The sequence below is a fragment of the Lathamus discolor genome, chromosome 1 (genome assembly GCF_037157495.1).
Source record: "Lathamus discolor isolate bLatDis1 chromosome 1, bLatDis1.hap1, whole genome shotgun sequence".
NCBI classification, from domain to species: Eukaryota; Metazoa; Chordata; class Aves; order Psittaciformes; family Psittacidae; genus Lathamus; species Lathamus discolor.
The window spans coordinates 28,846,081-28,863,467 of NC_088884.1; the positions used below are offsets into that span (position 1 = coordinate 28,846,081).

General features: G+C 37.1%; 2 protein-coding genes across 4 annotated transcripts in view; one reads left to right on the top strand and one right to left on the bottom strand.

Moving 5' to 3' along the window:
• Positions 1–17,387, top strand: part of COG5 (component of oligomeric golgi complex 5) — a 185,914-nt gene that overhangs the window by 21,727 nt on the left and 146,800 nt on the right. The gene's annotated exons all lie outside the window — the stretch shown is intronic.
• GPR22 (G protein-coupled receptor 22) lies at positions 13,816–15,224 on the bottom strand. The gene has a single exon (XM_065666005.1). The coding sequence runs from the start codon at positions 15,115–15,117 to the stop codon at positions 13,816–13,818; it is 1,302 nt and encodes a 433-aa protein (XP_065522077.1). The 5' UTR covers positions 15,118–15,224.

Sequence of the window (17,387 nt, forward strand, 5' to 3'; positions counted from 1 at the left end):
TATGTCTGACAGTTTTCAACGTCATTCCAGGCCCATCAAAGACTACTTTCTGTCTTCTGCTCTTTCTTGCTCCCATTTACAGAAGTCCAAACATTTTGCTCCTTATGTTTCTGGAAATCTTTTCCCTTTCAACCTCCTTGTCATCTATTACTCTGGATCTGATAGGTACTATTTTGTTATTAGTATCAATTAAGAAAGCGAACAGGATGCTGAGTTCCATCAAGGGCATAACGAGCAGACATAAAGATGTCGTTATCCCACTCTACTCGGCTCTTGTCAAGGCCACACCTGGAATACTGTGTTCAGTTTTGATCCCTATATAAAAAAGGTGTGGACAGGCTGCAATTATTGTCAGGACAGTAGAGTAGCTGCACCAGTCACTCAGCTGTTAAGTTGATATGCGTTTAAACACTTGTGTACTGTCATGCACATGAGGAACAAATAGTGTTTACCTTGGTAGCACATTCAGTTCTGTGTTTGAGTTAAAGTCAGTACTATTTACTTCTTAAAACCACTGAAACTATAGTATTTTCTGTCTGATTTGGTAATGTACCAGATGGTTTGGGGCTTTGAGAACCAGAGGATATATCTGAAGTTTGTAGTCCCACCTGGGTAAGGCTGAAACAGAAGAGCTTGGGAATTTTGAAAAAGGAACTGATTGGAAATGAAGAACAGAAGGTGACAGAAGAGGGAGGTTCTGGAAGGTGGTCTTGGTAATTACACTATCCTGTCTTTTCTCACTATGAGCTTAAGTGTAAAGGCCAGGTCTCATAAGGTGAGTTTTTCTTCCAGTTTTTGTTTCTTTGTTTTGTAATTAGTGAATTTAAATGTGTGATTCTAAAATCTGAAAGCTATACTTTCATTGTGTTTCTCTAATTACAAAATTTGCCTTCTGCTGTCTTCTCAAAGTATCCCAGTAGAGTAGCGAGGAATTATACCATATCTGTTTCTGTTTTGCTCTTAAGGAATACTTGTTCCCCATCAGAAGGATGGTATGGCACCTGATAAAGGCGTTTGGGCCTTGTTTTTGCTTTACCTTTTGCTTTGCTATTTATTTTTGCGATTTTTATCTAGGGTGTATTATGAAAGTAGAGGTATGAAAGAATTTGGGAGAACCAGTAACACAGATAATCTTGTAGTTGTGAATGCCTGTGTTTAGCCAAATACAGGATAAATACAACTTCAGAGGTTTTTCATGATTTGTTAAATTTCTTTGGAACAGTTACATTGTGAAACTAATGCACATCTAAGTGCATGTTTGAGTTTTGAGACAAAGTATTCTGTTACTGGGTAGTCAGACTTTTTAAATAAACTACGTAATTAAAAGTAGAAGTGAAAGCTATGGGTTTCTGTTTCCAGGTGACGTATGAAAATTATCAACACCCAGAGATATCTGCAAGCTTTGTCTGCCTTTGGATGTAGTAATTTTTTGTGCGCTGACTTTAAAGCCTGTTTCAGTTAAAAATAAAATTGGGCACACCAAAGATGAGAATTACTTTTTGGCTGAGAGAGAAGGAAGAGGGAGGTCAGCTGTAAATGTCCGAAAGATCGTCTTTTTGCACTTTGTAAAGTATGAATACATTGTAAAGTGTAAGAACTTCTGGCAAGAGTTCGAAAATAATTAGTAGTGTATTTTGCATCTTACATAAACAAAGAAGGTATCTACTAACACGTGTCTGTTCATGGAAAGAAAGGCAAGTTGGATTATATAATTTAAAATAAAAGTGAATGCAGGGATATCAGCAAAGCAGGGAGATGTCATCTCTAAGTGGTGGTGAATTCTCATTATATTTCTATAGGTATAAAAGTTTTAAGTAAGCAGTTAAAAGCTAGGACTCAGCACCTACTATAAACAACCAAGTCAGTGACACTAACAACTAGTATGGAAAAATTAAGTTATGTAGAGTTTGACACCATTTACAGCTAGAATGATACATCTGAAAAAGCATGGATCTGGGTGTCTGTTCTATTCTGTGTGAAGGTTCTACAAGGAAATGACAGTTATACATTTCAGGCAGGTCTGTGTATGCACTGTCTGAAGTTCTGGTAGGAATTAGCATTTATAACTCTCTCTGTTCTCCTCTTCCTTTTCTGAGCATTTACGTACTTGGAAATTCAATAGTAAGCTGCAGGCTAGTTCTCCCAGAACCAGAGTAATGATCTCTAAGGTGCTCAGACTCAGTGGTTTGAGTTCAATATATAATCACTTCCCCATGGGAAGGTGTGGAGAGATGTCACACGTTTTTTTTGTTAGGGAAGTTGGCTGGGGGTAGCTGAGAAGATGTGTGTTTGTTTTGTTGTGTCCAGTGGTGAAGTTTATTGTTGAGCAGTCAAGGAAATAACATCAAGAAGCAGTTAGTAATATTAATATGTTTTCTTTCTCCTGGGACTGAAGCATTCATTAGTGCATAACCTGGTGGTTGTACTGAACAAGAACATGGTTAGTTCAGAAATAACACTTCAGTATTGTGTAAGTGTCTAAGAAAAGAGATTATATTTTTTTCTTTTTGGACGAATTCAGAAATAGAGTGAGAGAGAATAGAAGTGGATGAAATGGACAGGTAACTTGTGATTACCAAGGAAAATAAGTGAGCATTTCATTAGAATGCTCACTAGAAGACCAAATCATGGTGGTAGGAAATCATGTGTGGAAAATTTCATTGGAGGGTAACAGAATGTCAGGTTACAGTAGAAGTATCTGTAAATACATATAGATCAGAGAAACCAGCTAACAAAATCCAAAAGATGTTACTTTTAAAACCCGCTGAATTAAACAATAAAAATGGAAGCATTGCAGACTAAGCATGTTTCTGAGATGCATAGAAGAGTGGTGTTGGGAGCCTGGACTATTTGTCCTCAATGGCCAGTGGTGAGAGATCACCAGTTTCTAACACAGGAATTAACAAGGAGAAATATTATTTTGGATTCTCTTATAATAAATAAACTTATTGTATTTGGAAGCCCCATGTTCTCCGAGTGGCAAGTCATGATGCATAGGGCAAACTGAGAATAGAGCCAGTGTTTAATGTTTTATTTTTGAAATAGTTAATTTTCCAATGCAGAGATCTTCTGTTCACTAGTTTGGTCAAAACTATTTAAACAAAGTTAAAAGTCAAAAGCTTACTGAGAAGACTAAATAAAATTGTGAATTATTGGCTTTTTGGCAATCAAGAAAGGGGTAGTCCTTGATAACAGCTGTTCTAATGTAGCATCAAAGCAAAGACAACAGCTAGAACTGGAAAACAGTGTATGAACACAACTGAATGAATTACAGGTGTATAGCTATGTTAAAGTTAAAATACTGCAGAAAATTCTGTGATTGGCAGGAACCAGAAAGACACCTATTATGGAATAATCTTACTAATATGCAGGTTTCCAGATTGTTCATAAAGATTTAGAATAGGAGGATTTTTCAGTAAATGTTCTTGCCTTATCTTTGGTGGCAGGGTAATTTATTCTGTTATAAAGTAAGGACATCTTCTAGTCCAACGATAATTAAGGAGGATGTTATACAAATATGCTAACTTCCCAGAGCCATTTATTTGTAACTCCTTGCTGAAAGGGAAGGGTAAAGTCCAGCTTGTGTTGTTGCAACATTCAGAAGGATAAACAGGGTATGTTGAAGTCAGTTAGTTAGACACAAAGTTGCTATAGAAAAATAGTAGAGAAGTTTAATTAATTTGAAAGAATTCAGGGCTGTAAAGCTGAATTAATGATAGTCAATTACCTTGTTACAGACGATAAGTGTTTTCAAACAAACTTGTGTGTTTTGATTACTTAGTTGATGCAAGAAATTGTTTAGATGCATTATAGTTATATTTTAGGTGCATAATCTACAATTTAGAAGACTTAAATCTCGCTGAAGTTATTGTTCTGTTAAGTAAGTATATAAATACTTGTCCGGGAAGCTAGGGACCAGGTTAGGAAGGCTAAGGCCCAGGCAGAATTAAACCTAGCCAGGGATGTTAAGGATAATAGGAAGGGATTCTACAGGTACGTAGCAAACAAAAAACAGACTAGGGACAAAATAGGCCCCTTGAGGAAGCTTTTGTGAGAACTGGCTACCCTGGATTTAGAAAAGGCTGGGGTTCTGAATGACTTCTTTCCCTCGGTCTTCACTGGCAAAGGCTCTGACTGCACCACCCAGTTCTTAGAAAGTAGATGCAGGGGCTGTGAGAATGAAGACCTTGGGCCCCCTGTAGGAGAGGATCAGGTTCGAGACCATCTTCAAAATCTGAACGCACACAAGTCCGTGGGACCTGATGGAATCCATCCGCGGGTCCTGAAGGAGCTGGTGAATGAAGTTGCTAAGCCACTGCCCATCGTATTTGAAAAATCATGGCAGTCAGGTGAAGCTCCCGACGACTGGAAAAAGGGAAATATAACCCCCATTTTCAAGAAGGGGAAAATGGAAGACCTGGGGAATTACAGACCAGTCAGTCTCACCTCTGTGCCTGGCAAAATCTTGGAGCACATTCTCCTGGACAGCATGCTAAGGCACATGAGTAACAACAAGGTGCTTGGTGACAGCCAGCATGGCTTCACTAAGGGGAAATCCTGCCTGACCAATCTGGTGGCCTTCTATGATGGGGCTACAGAATTGATGGACAGGGGTAGAGCAGTTGATGTCATCTACCTGGACTTGTGCAAAGCATTCAACACTGTCCCACACCACATCCTTGTCTCTAAATTGGAGAGACATCAATTTGATGGATGGACCACTCGGTGGATAAAGAACTGCCTGGACGGCCACACACAAAGAGTTGTGGTCAATGGCTCGATGTCCGGCTGGAGACCGGTAACAAGTGGTGCCCCTCAGGGATCGGTGTTGGGACCGGTCTTGTTTAACATCTTTGTTGGTGACATGGACAGTGGGATTGAGTGCGCCCTCAGCAAGTTTGCTGATGACACCAAGCTGTGTGTTTTGGTTGATACGCTGGAGGGAAGGGATGCCATCCAGAGGGACCTTGACACGCTTGTGAGGTGGGCTGATGCCAACCTCATGAAGTTTAATCATGCCAAGTGCAAGGTCCTACACCTGGGTCAGAGCAATCCCAGGCACAGCTACAGGTTGGGCAGAGAAGAGATTCAGAGCAGCCCTGCAGAGAAGGATTTGGGGGTGTTGGTCGATGAGAAAATGAACATGAGCCGGCTTCAGTGTGCGCTCGCAGCCCAGAAAGCCAACCGTATCCTGGGCTGCATCAAAAGGAGCGTGACCAGCAGGGCGAAGGAGGTGATCCTGCCCCTCTACTCTGCTCTTGTGAGACCTCACCTGGAGCATTGTGTGCAGTTCTGGTGTCCTCAACATAAAAAGGACATGGAACTGCTGGAACAAGTCCAGAGGAGGGCCACGAGGATGATCAGGGGACTGGAGCACCTCCCGTATGAAGACAGGCTGAGGAAGTTGGGGCTTTTCAGCCTGCAGAAGAGAAGGCTGCGTGGGGACCTCATAGCAGCCTTCCAGTACCTGAAGGGGGCCTATAGGGATGCTGGGGAGGGACTCTTCATCAGGGACTGTAGTGACAGGACAAGGGGTAACAGGTTAAAACTGGAACAGGGGAAGTTTAAATTGGATATAAGGAGGAAATTCTTTCCTGTTAGGGTGGTGAGACACTGGAATCGGTTGCCCAGGGAGCTTGTGAGTGCTCCATCCCTGGCAGTGTTCAAGGCCAGGTTGGATGAAGCCTTGTGTGGGATGGTTTAGTGAGAGGTGTCCCTGCCCATGGCAGGGGGGTTGGAACTAGATTATCTTGAGGTCCTTTCCAACCCTAACTATTCTATGATTCTATGAAATAAGCTATCCTCTCGCCACCTCACAGTTGCTCTGCATTCTTCCCAGATGATTTTGTTTCTAGGGAGCTGAAAGAGAGGAACAGAGGTAAGTAAAGTAGTGGTAGTTTTTTGTGGGTGTACACCTCAGATTAAAGCAGACTACTGGAGGAGAAGCAGCTGTAAATCGGCAGAGCATCTTGAATGTTCAACACATACACATAATATGCTTTTTAAATTAAAAAAACAAAAAACCCAAACAATGAAACTTCTGTAAAACACTGGAATTGGACTGCATCCATGCTGGGATTGCTTTATCAATGTTGTTTCTGTTCTTGCATTCATGCAGCTATGTCAGGCAAATCTGTACTTCTGCAATTGGCATAGGGAATTGTGCTTTACAGATAAAAACATAGCTTTGTGGTTACCTGTGAATAAATACAATTATACATGTCACAGCAGGAGATTAAATGTGCTTTTTTCCCTTGAAGATTAAGACTGGAGAAGTGCATTCATGGGGAGAAAATAAAGGGTCGCAGAAGGGCTCTGTGATTAACAGAGAAAGAAATGACAAGAGCTAAGGACTGGAAAATGAGGCCTGGCAAATTCAGAAGTATAAAATAATTGAAAAATGAGATTGTATACACAATTCTGTTGTAATTCCTCAAGTAAATACTGGTTGCTCAAATCATAAACATATCAATTTTAGCTTGTTCATTTATAGCTAGTGAGCTAGTTCAGGTTAAAATCTAACCAAATAGCTGTGAAAAGAAGACTGAAGTCTGTGCTCAGGTCATGCATGAAAGCCAGTATTCCTGTGACTGTCATTTCTGCATTGCCTTAAAAATTGGTGAAGGTGTTGCTGTGTGTAATACAAAGTAATGTGTACTGTAGAATAAGATGTAATTCTTGCACATAGGAAGCAGTTTGAAGAACAGGCTGTTTTCACAGGAGTAGTTTCTTCCTTTTTGTCTCCCAACTCATGGATGTAATTTTCAAATACTAGTTTAACAAGAATTTTACGGACTTTTCTCAGTCATAGTTTGAAAAGTAAAGTAGTCCAGTCTTTTTGCTTGTTTACCATTCAGGTCCAACCTTCCATTGCTCATGGGCACTAAATCTGATTAATGTCTTTATATCTTAAAGGTAGACCCTTTTCAGCTGAAGAACAGCATGGTCTCCTATCTCTTCTTCTGTCATTTCAGCAAAATATGCGAAGACCTAGCCTCATTAAAAGAAGGAACATCCTATTGCATACTGTTTCTTTGGCAGATTGTCTACAATTCCAAGACTCCCCCTCTTTGAAGCAAAACTGTGGCATAAGGAAGTCTCAGTGTCTGAATTGAAAGTTCCCCCTTTTATTCCACTTTATTTAAACTGCTTCTGGAATGTTCTCTTCAAGCTGTACAATTGAGGCAAGATTTGTTAGAAGTTTCTGAAGATATTAATCTTTTTAAAGGTGTCTTTAACTTGTATTGATGTGCACTTTTTTGTGCTTTATCCATGTTTGCTGTGACTGCAGATGAGCTGTATAGCTCCATTTCATATTTATGAGCATATAACCTCATAAGTCAAAATTTAATTAAACTTCAATGTTTGTTCCTACTTAAATGTAGAAAATGAAGTGATTCAATCAGTTTGCAAATTTCTTCTGATTTGATGTCTGGTAACTGTTCAGAAGATGGATTTATAATTCAAGTAACACTCTTCTTTTTATTACATGCAAATATGCTGCTAGAAAGTCTGTTGTATCTGGAAAAAAAAGGGTCTCATGAAGTACCTTACCGATTGCAGTAGCAACACATACATTTGCTAAATCTTCTTATTTCAGCTTTCCTGTGGTCTGTATATGTGCAGTTGTGTGGTATTTTTGGAAAACACAAAAAATTAGTTTTCTGTGAAAGTTCTTTTTGGTTTAGGTATAGAAGCCACTCTTGTTGCTGAACCATGTAACTGTTAAAACCTTCCCTAAAACCTGCCCACAGATTTTTATTGCATCTTTTATTTGTTCTCTTCTCATTCACTGATAGGTTTTACTAGCTGTTAGAGCTGTGAGCAAGAAGAATCAATCTTCCTCATTATTCTTAAGGTGTTTTACAACAGCAGTGCGCACATTCACTTCTTGTTTTGTGATGATACATACATGACAAATAATGTTCCTTTCCCATTTTCATTTCCCTTATGCATGTTTTCAGCACACTGTTAAATACAACCTAGTGCACAAAGCATCACTGATACTTTTAATAGTTTACTAATGTGGGGAGCTGTCCTTTTTCCCTGCTTCTCTCTTCTCTGTTTATTTGTGACAGGGGTCTATGAAAAATATCTTGAAATAAGAACTGGAAGAAAACCATGGTACACAGTAGCAGTAGGTTGTTATCAAGTTTTCTGCTTCCCCCTTTTCCCCACCACTGATTGAATTAAAATTGAGTTTAATTTGAAGTAACATCTCACAACAGATTGTGAGAGATCCTAGTACAGTTGAAAGTAAAGCTGTGCTAATATTGCTCTCCTAATAACAGTCTGACATAGCCAGAATGACAGATTTTACAGCAATGTTGTTTCAGCAGTGACATTGATTTGTTTATCAGATATGGTATCAAGTTAAACTGTTGCAAGATAGGGTAGAAAGTTAGAGATCATAGCAGGGTAACAGAAACCAAAAGAGTATTTCCAAAAACCTAGCTTGGAAAGGAAACAAGGGCATGCTGTTTGCCAGCAGCTTTGTGCCGTCAGCCTGCCCGCCTGCTTGCCTGACTGTGCAGTGTCAGGAATCAGAATGAGGATGTAGAAATACTTACATTCAAAGGATATAAATAATTCAAACTATAAAGAATAAAATTTGTTTTAATAATTTCAGTCTCTGTGCCTATCACAGAACTTTCACTGTACTTTGTGGTGGTTTTTTTAAACTGAATTTCTTTTCATTGTGTGAGAATTTCTTTGTAAAATAGAAAAACAGCTGATATGGAAATCTGTAAAGTAAATAGGAAGTTCTCTTCCATTCTGAATCAATTTATAATAATTGCTGAAGTGTAATTTTAGCAGAGAACATAAAGATGTCTAATGGTATTTCTCCTTCAATTTATTACTCTACAAAAAATAATTAAATTGAGGTAAAGAAGCAGTAACTGAAAACACACTCCGATAGTGAAACACACTCAAAGCATCAAGACAGACTGAAGTGATCTGACCGATACTGATTTGAGGGAAAATTCAACAGCATTATTTAAAATTTATTACTGGCAACAGACATCTAATAGCGTTTTGTTTTCATGTCTGTTTTTGGAATGCATGTACTCTGTATGTGCTTTGTACTCCGTGAAATGTGTAGTTTATCTGTAAGAAAAGAGGTAGTAGAATAATGCTTGCTTTCAGTTTGTCTGTTATTCTGTGTGTAATTTGTTAAATCAAAGCCTTTTCTGGAGTTGCTGATCATGTCCTTCTCCCCTCTTCTCCTGGCAATTCCACATATCACACTTGATGATTCAAACGTAAGTTATTATAATCTAAAAAATAAGGTTAACATTCTTACTGTGGCAGGTTGCATGTTGCCCTCCACCTTTCTGAGGTCCAGGTGACTGTAGCTGCCTTACATCAGTTCCTTCAACGTTGTGCCCTTTTCCTCTTGACCTACACTCTCTACCTACTTCACATCCTTCTTTAGTACTCATTGGCTATGAGTCAATTTTGATTTTTCTGTTAGTCAGCTATTATGTCTGTTTTTTCTTTTGTTTTTTTTTTTTTTTTCCTCCAGACACATCCCCCCCTCAGCAAAACAAACCCCAAACCCTGTGTTTAATTTTGCTTCTTAAAATGCACAAGTGTTTTATGAAGTAGAAAAAGAAGAAGGTAATTAGAGGCAGCTTCTTCTCTACTGTTGGTGTAAGACATAAATTCAGTGATACTGCAGCAGAGTGTTTGAAGTAGGAGTGGAATTTGGCTCTTACAAGCTGGAAGGTTTTAAGACAGAAGCTCATTATCCTTAGCTATATGTTGGAGTTATTTTGTTTGAACAATGCAGGAGGGAAGGGCAAGTTGGTGTATTATTTATTTGTATACTGCTTTGAAGCTTTGCTAAAGAATGCTGTATTCTCTCCTTTTAAAAGAGTTTAGTGACAGTAACTAAAACACTTTCTTCAGAGGAAACAAGCATAAGTCTAAAATGCACAGCTATCAAAGAATTCTGATGACTAGCGCATACATTGATGTTGAAAAAGAACTATTATGTGCATTGTGGTATGATATACGTAACAGCTATCAGAGCAGAAATAAATCATCTTTATGCCCAGGTAAATTATATAGCTTGCTGAATGTATTATTTCATTTCAATTAATGAAGTGTGGGGTATAATGCAGAGACTACTCTTATGGTATAGTTCAGAGATACTCTTATAAAAACCCCATCCATATAAATAAAAAATAGACGCCAATGTTGAACTCCACTTTCGGTGTGTATGGCTGCATAATAATTATGTATTATGTGCATGTGTGTGTATATGTAATAATGAAGGAAGAGAGGTGTATTGATCTAATATGTATCCGGATGCATACATTTTTAATCTAATATATTTAGAAATCACTGAAGTGATTCCTATTCCCCTGGTGCTAATGAAGTAAACAGAATTTCTGACCATGTAGCAGTCCCTTGTAATCTGTAAAAATTGTTACCAGCTTGAAACTGTATATTTGTGATGTATTTACATTTCTGTTTCACTGGTTTGTGAAAGTGTGTTAAGGTGTGATTTTTGAATATTCTAATTGATACTGGCACTGTACTCAGCTTTTCTGTATTTTTAGTGTGGGCTGGCCTCATTTTACAATGTAAAATTGAATGGAAATGCATTTGAAGTTAAAAGACAACATAGTCAGATAGCAGCTAATATGTTAGAGACAGATAATGAGTGCAAACTGGTGGTGACTGCTTGTGTTTCTGAGAGGTGTTTTCTAGAACTGGTATTTTTAGAGTCCTGTGCACTTTGCTTGCCTTAGGCAGAGTCGTGTGAAATGTAGTTGAACTAGTGACTCATGGTGGTGAGATCATTTTTAAGAACGTGGTGGGCTTCTTATTGTACAATACTATGGCACGTATTTGCCCTTTTTTCTCCAGTGATGCTGCCTCTTTTTGTGTTTTTTCTTCAGTCTGTCTGACAAGCACCCACGGCACACCTTCATATCCCTCCTAAAAATCCTGTTCTCTATCTGTAGGATATTCGGTGTTCCTCCATTAGTTACTCTTTGTTTTGTCTTGTCTGTGTTAAATCCGTCATCTTTGTGGTACAGATCATGTATGATTCTGTTTTATAATGAATCCTGCATGTACATAGGATTGCATATATTCTTTCTTGTATTAATGCCTACTCTATGCAGAATTTTCTTCTGCAGACCTTGAGGTGCACTCCAACGTGGTATAAGTACATTTTTTTGTTTAATGAAAGATGAAGAATAGTAAATGTAATAATGAACTTGCTTTATTCTTGAAGGCAGTCAGTTGCTGAGGTCAACATAGCCTTTAAAACCTAACTTCATCTTTTTTGACTAATTCCTAGCCTGCATTTTCTCTTTGTTATGAAGTACGGCTTAACTGAATATGACTTTCTAATGAATGAGCTTTAAACACAAAAATATGTAGTTCTTGAAGATTTATTTAATTTTAAAAAGTAAAGTCATGTTGTCAGGAAACCATTCATGTCTGAAAGCTTTTCTTAAATGCTTATTTCAGATAAGGACTTGATGTAAGTTTATTCATCTGTTGTCGTCATTATAATTTGTTTTTGTCTTCTTAAATGAATGAGTAGTATTTTTATTGGAAGATAAGAAATCAGTGAAATCATATTATGCCATTAACTCTAGAGATTCCACTTTCTCCTTCAGTGTTCAGAGGATAACTAGGCAGAGAAAGGAAGAAGTGTTACAAAAAAGAAAAAATAATACTTCCTGCTTATTTTTTTGGGGTACATCTCTTTTCAGAAGAGCTCACACTTGAAAGAATGCTTCTGAAGTGACACCTTTGGAGCATACGGGATTAAAAAACCCAAAAGTTTCTTGCATAAAACCAGTAAGTTTACTTCCCCCCATAACCTCTCAAGTAATATGAAGGATTTCAGTTCTTGTAGGAACCTAGTGATAGCCTGGATGAAATCAACACTGTAAGTAGGTACAGTTGAATACAGTGTTGTTGGGCTAGCTTTTAGAAAAAAGCCAGTGAAATGATTTTTTAATATATGTTACACAGTATTTTTAGATACTGAATTATTTCAATTAGATAATAAAACTTACAGGAAGAATTTAGATGATTTTGAGTGGCTGACGTTTGGGGAACATGGAACTGTAAAATTATGTTTTTGAGTCCTCTGTTATGGTAAGCTAAGGCAGAAGTCTAAGTAAACAGTACATTACAAATACTTTTTTTTTAACCACAAAACCAGTTTTGGCTATACACATATGATTAATAATTTAATGATGTAATGGAAAATAGCTTTTTGCTCCATTAAATCCTCCTTTTTTTTATTTATAAGCAACTTCAGAAAAGCACTTCAGAAATACTTATTTTTTATGTAATAGTTTAGTCAAACTAGCTTTCATATTCAAGGATATTCTCTGCTTAGAATAATAAGCCAGTACTTATTGAGAATTAGCCTTTTAATTATATTGGTAGCTGGTGACACACTGAGCAGTTTGTATAACAAGACAAGTGAAATAATGCTAATTGATTTTTCAGTTTTTTTGTTTTGTTTCCCCCTCCTGTTCACTGAAATTACGATATTTTTAAGCATACAAGTATGGAAACCACTCAACAAACTTTTTTTTGGATGAGTATCTTAATTCTTGCTTACAGTGCTATTGATGATAATGACTTTCTAAGGCTTCTTGATTCTTCATTGCAGGTATAAGATGAAATAGCAAAAGAGGATGTAGTATGATGGTATACCATGGCTGTCCAGGAAATACAGAAATAGGGTAGCTAGCAGTGTTGGTGATTGGTTTGTGACAAAGCAGCTGCGTGGCTAAAAGGGAATATCATTGAAAGAGAAGTAAAGTCAAAATAATACAAAAGTTATTGAGGGTAAGAAAATTATCTTTTACTTTAGCTGCAGCACTTGACAGCCAGATCTGTCTGTGTAGATTGATGGTACGAATGAAAAATCTCTGTATGAAAGGTGTCCACATCACACTAGAGTTCTAGCTAAATCCCCTTCATTGTGAAAATCTAATAAGCCTTTTCACAGGAATGGCTTTGTTGGTTGGTTGTCTTTATCATCAAGACCAGTAACTTTCTTGCCTGTGTTTTTTGCCAGCGTTTGGCCTGTCTTTTCCCCTTACCTCCTCCACACCTTCTATGTAATTATTCAAAGTGGTGTTATTTTCTACGAAGAGACTTTGGATGTGAGATTGTATCTGCAAGACTTTTCACTTGTTTTCAGAGTACTGTCAACTTTTGGAAGACATGTGAAGTTTATTTCCCCCATCAAAAGGAACTGATTCTGAAAGACTTATTGAAGGACATCACATAAATGACTTTTCCTACATGTGTATGGTAATTGCATGCTAGAGAAATTTGAAATACATAGCTATTTAAATGCAAGGTAAAAATGTGTCCAAGTTATAGCTGTATTAGCATTCAGAATATCTCTGATCAATACTATTTATGAATTAAATTTAAAAATACCACATCGTGCAAAATGTTGAAATTGTGCTTTAAAAAAGTATTCCCTAGTGGAATTTTTGTTTAAAAATCCTTTTATATTTATAGAGAAACTGAGCCATACAAATGTTTTTAAAAGTTTGCACTTCTTTAAGGCTATTTATTTTCTAAAAAAGAGAACTTGAATATTTTTGACAAATATACACGTTACGCTAACAAACGGCCATGCAACATATATCTTACATAATGAAGAAATTGAATATACAAGACCTACTCTATTTAACATATATATTGAAAATTTACAGTCTCGCCAATAGTTAAAAAAAGTTTTTCTTATTTGGCAGTATTTTTCTACAATTTGTTCAAATATTCCGCTTGATGTGTTTTGGTGAATACTGAAATCTAGTCAGTGACAACCTGAGGTACTAAACATTTCTGCCTTACTTCTTTGTCTTCAAAGGTGATCTTTTTGTTCCTTTTAGGCTCTATCCATGAGTTGTGTATTACAGCGTTATTTGGCATGGGATCTGCTTCCACTATTGAAACAACTCGCTTTTTCATCTTACTTTTCAAAACTTTCTGAAACTTTTGCCTGGTGAATGCATAAAGTAGAGGGTGAAATATGGTTGTTCCATATGCCATTACTAGAAAACATAATCGCAACTTTACCAAAAGGTCACTTGGGCCCAAACATAAGATGGTGGTGTTTAAAACAGAGATGGGTGTCCAGCAGAGAAGGAATGTTGAGATAATCAAGAGGGACATTCTGAAGACTCTCTTTTGCCGTTCTCGTCGCTCCCGGTGCCGTTTTACAGCTCGGCGTAGAGCAATTATGACAGACACAGAAGTCCTTACACCAAAGACTACATTTTTTCCTCCACTGCTGTGGGACATGTCTGTAGTCTCATGCTGAGTGGTCAAAGAAATAGTTTTTTTCTTTCTAGCTTTCTTTTTTTGTCCCGTGGTAAATCTTGTACCAATCCGAATATTTAGAGCCTGGAGTATTTTGGTGTATGTAATTAGCATTACTATAACAGTGAAGAAAAAGATCGGAATCTGAACGAGAAGGTGGTAGTACATTCCTAACTCAGTGTGGTATTCGTTTGTACTCACGCACAGAAGTGTCTTATTTTCCCAAGTACTTGCACTTCGAAGACTGAAAAAGTTGACTTCAATGAAAGGAATCAGGAAGGAAAAAAGTGAAATGATCCATATTGATGTCATTAATATCACAGCCCTTCCCATGGTCAGAATTCGATTGGCAGGTTTTACAGAGATGTCATATCGGTCCAGAGTGATAGCAAAGACGTTGATTGCAGTTGAAACGCTTGCAAAAGAGACACAAGCCTCGTGGAAGCAGCAGATGAGAGCAGTGTTACTCTCCAGTGAAAGCAGAAGTATAACTATAGTTAGAGGAATACATCCCACACAAATTATTACATCAAGTACATGAAGGTTCATTGTAATTATGTTACTGACAGAATTGATTAAGTTGGATTTCATACAGTAAAGTACCAGCACGGTGAGGTTGCTGCCAAGTCCCAAAACAATTTCTAACATCAAAAATCCAGTGAGAGAAACTTGAAAACTTAATGGATATGACAGTGGTCGGTACATGTTGGTGTCGATGTCTTCAATGTCATCTCGAACTGTGATGTTAGATTCGGACTGCATGTTGACTTCCAGAATGGGGGAGAAACACATTCTTTTGTTGCAGCTGTTTTTTCTCCTGAAAGGTGAAATAAAATATGGAACAATTTGATTTTTTTAACATTTACTACAGATAAATGCTGGGGAAGGAGGAAGGGGGGAAAAACATCTGTTCTTATCAAACTCTTGATTTACTGTATGTTCAGAGCTTTAGTTGGCATAGACTCAAAAGCCTGAGGAGCTAGAATAAGGTCTTTCCTTTTAAAAAGGAAAGCAGGATTTGTTTAGGGAAAAGAAAAAAAAAGAAAAGTGAAAAGCTTCCACTTAGGGAGACAGGGCTTTATTTATAGTGATGTGGGTTTTACAAAGGGCCCATTTGTTGAATAAACTATACTTGTGCATGGCCTTTGTAGGGTGATGAGGGTCATTTTAGAAGAATGTTGTTAAGTATTAACAAATTGGTACTCAAGATCATTTTAAAAGGGCTCTTGTGGAAAAAGAAAGTGATAGGAACATGGATCACTGTTGTTTATGTATCATAAAAAGAGCATTTAAATTATTTATGGCAATTTCGCAGCCTCTTTCTTATGAAGAGTTTTCAACAGTGTTGTGAGCTGAAACTTGAAGTTCTGTAATTCAGCAGATTTTTACGGAGCTTGAAGATTTCTGTTCACTTTTATGTTGTATGTATCGGCATGTATGAAACTTAACACTATAACAATTTTATGTAAGTGTATATAATTTCAAATGTGAAATATTTGTAGCTTTGGGGAAATGGAATTTATTATAAAAATCCTGCATTTCCTTTTTCTGATTTGAATATTCAATTTTCTTCAAGAAATCAGTGCCTCCATGGAATGGAAAAGTATTTAATTTTATCCCAGAACAGATTTAGGGGAATAATTTTAGAAAATAATACTTAAAAAACCCCACCCTTTCAGGGTTTTGCTTTGTTGGTTTTTTTTTGTTTGTGTTTTTTTGTTGTTTTTTTTTTTTAAATCAAACTGCAAGTAAATCCAACAGATTTATGTGCATAGTTTGTTTTAGGAATAAGTGAGTTTCAAAACCAGTAGCATTTATTACATGTAGGAGATTCTTTATTTAGTGTCTCATCTGCTTTGTTTTGTACACACCGATAGGTTGTAGCATCTGCATGTAATACCTGATGTTTCTATTATTTATATTGTCAGCCAGCTCTTGAGTTTGTAATGAAATGAATAAATAAAGAGGGGTTATTCAATTTCTTGTTATGATGCTTGAGGGTGGGTTTTGTTTTATTCGTTTTAGGTAGCTTTAAATTTAAGAGGGAATGTACTTGGCATGAAAATAAATTTAAATGCGGACCTTTGTTTCGCTTGGAATACATTAAAAATGAATAAGCACTAAGGTGAATAAAAATAAGCTCTTTTTTAATGGAAGTATGAATTAAGCACACTTGGGATATAATATGCAAATGGATTTTATCTGTAGTTCTGAAAAACCTCACTTGTATAATACTATTAATTGCAAATTGTATGATGAAATTCTTGGTATACTTCAACAGTTAATTCAGATGTGCCTTAAATACAAAAGATTTAAGTTAGAACATATTAGTCTCAGGTATGAAATGAAACAAGAAATATTTCAAAAGCTTTAATTTCTAATCTAGGCAACCTGTTAGTTTTATATTAACCCTCAGGAATACGATTTCCTCTGTGTATTGCTGTCCTGGCTGTGAATGGATTTCAAGAAACCATTCCACATGCATTACTGGTTAAATGAAGTTCTTTCCTATTAGCAAAAGCCAGGAGGAAATCAAAAGCAGATCTTAAAACAAGTGACAATCTTAACTCTAACATTATGCCAATCGAAATTCTGTGAAAGCAGAAAACTTCAGGTGTGCTAAGTCTTATGAATAGAGTAATAGCTTTCAGTTAAATAAAAGCAGAAACGTCGAGGCAGGCAGCTAATTTACCCAATGCATCGCCTCTGGACAGTGCCTGTTCCCTTGCAAATGCTGAGCAGAGGTGGGGTGCATGCAACTGCTGACCTACCTGTTCTCTGTGCCTCAAGGGCCTTTCAGATCATTGCAGCAGCTTGTCATAAATTGATACATGGTGTCACTGACAGGTATTTGACATGCACTGTAACCTGGAAACCAAGTGGTAGCTGGGCTCTTATTTCATTCCTTTCAGGCTTTTTTTTTTTCTTTTTTTTGTTCCAGCACTTCAGCGGCAAAAAATTCTGCTTAAACATGGGGACTTCTGAATTGCCTGGGATACTTTTACAGACCAGTGCATATTCTGTGTGTCTGTTCTGAGTTTCAAGCCAGCAATAACAAATAG

Excerpts from the sequence above, each read along its gene's own strand:
- GPR22 (XM_065666005.1), bottom strand. The coding sequence starts at position 15,117 with ATGTGTTTCTCCCCCATTCTGGAAGTCAACATGCAGTCCGAATCTAAC.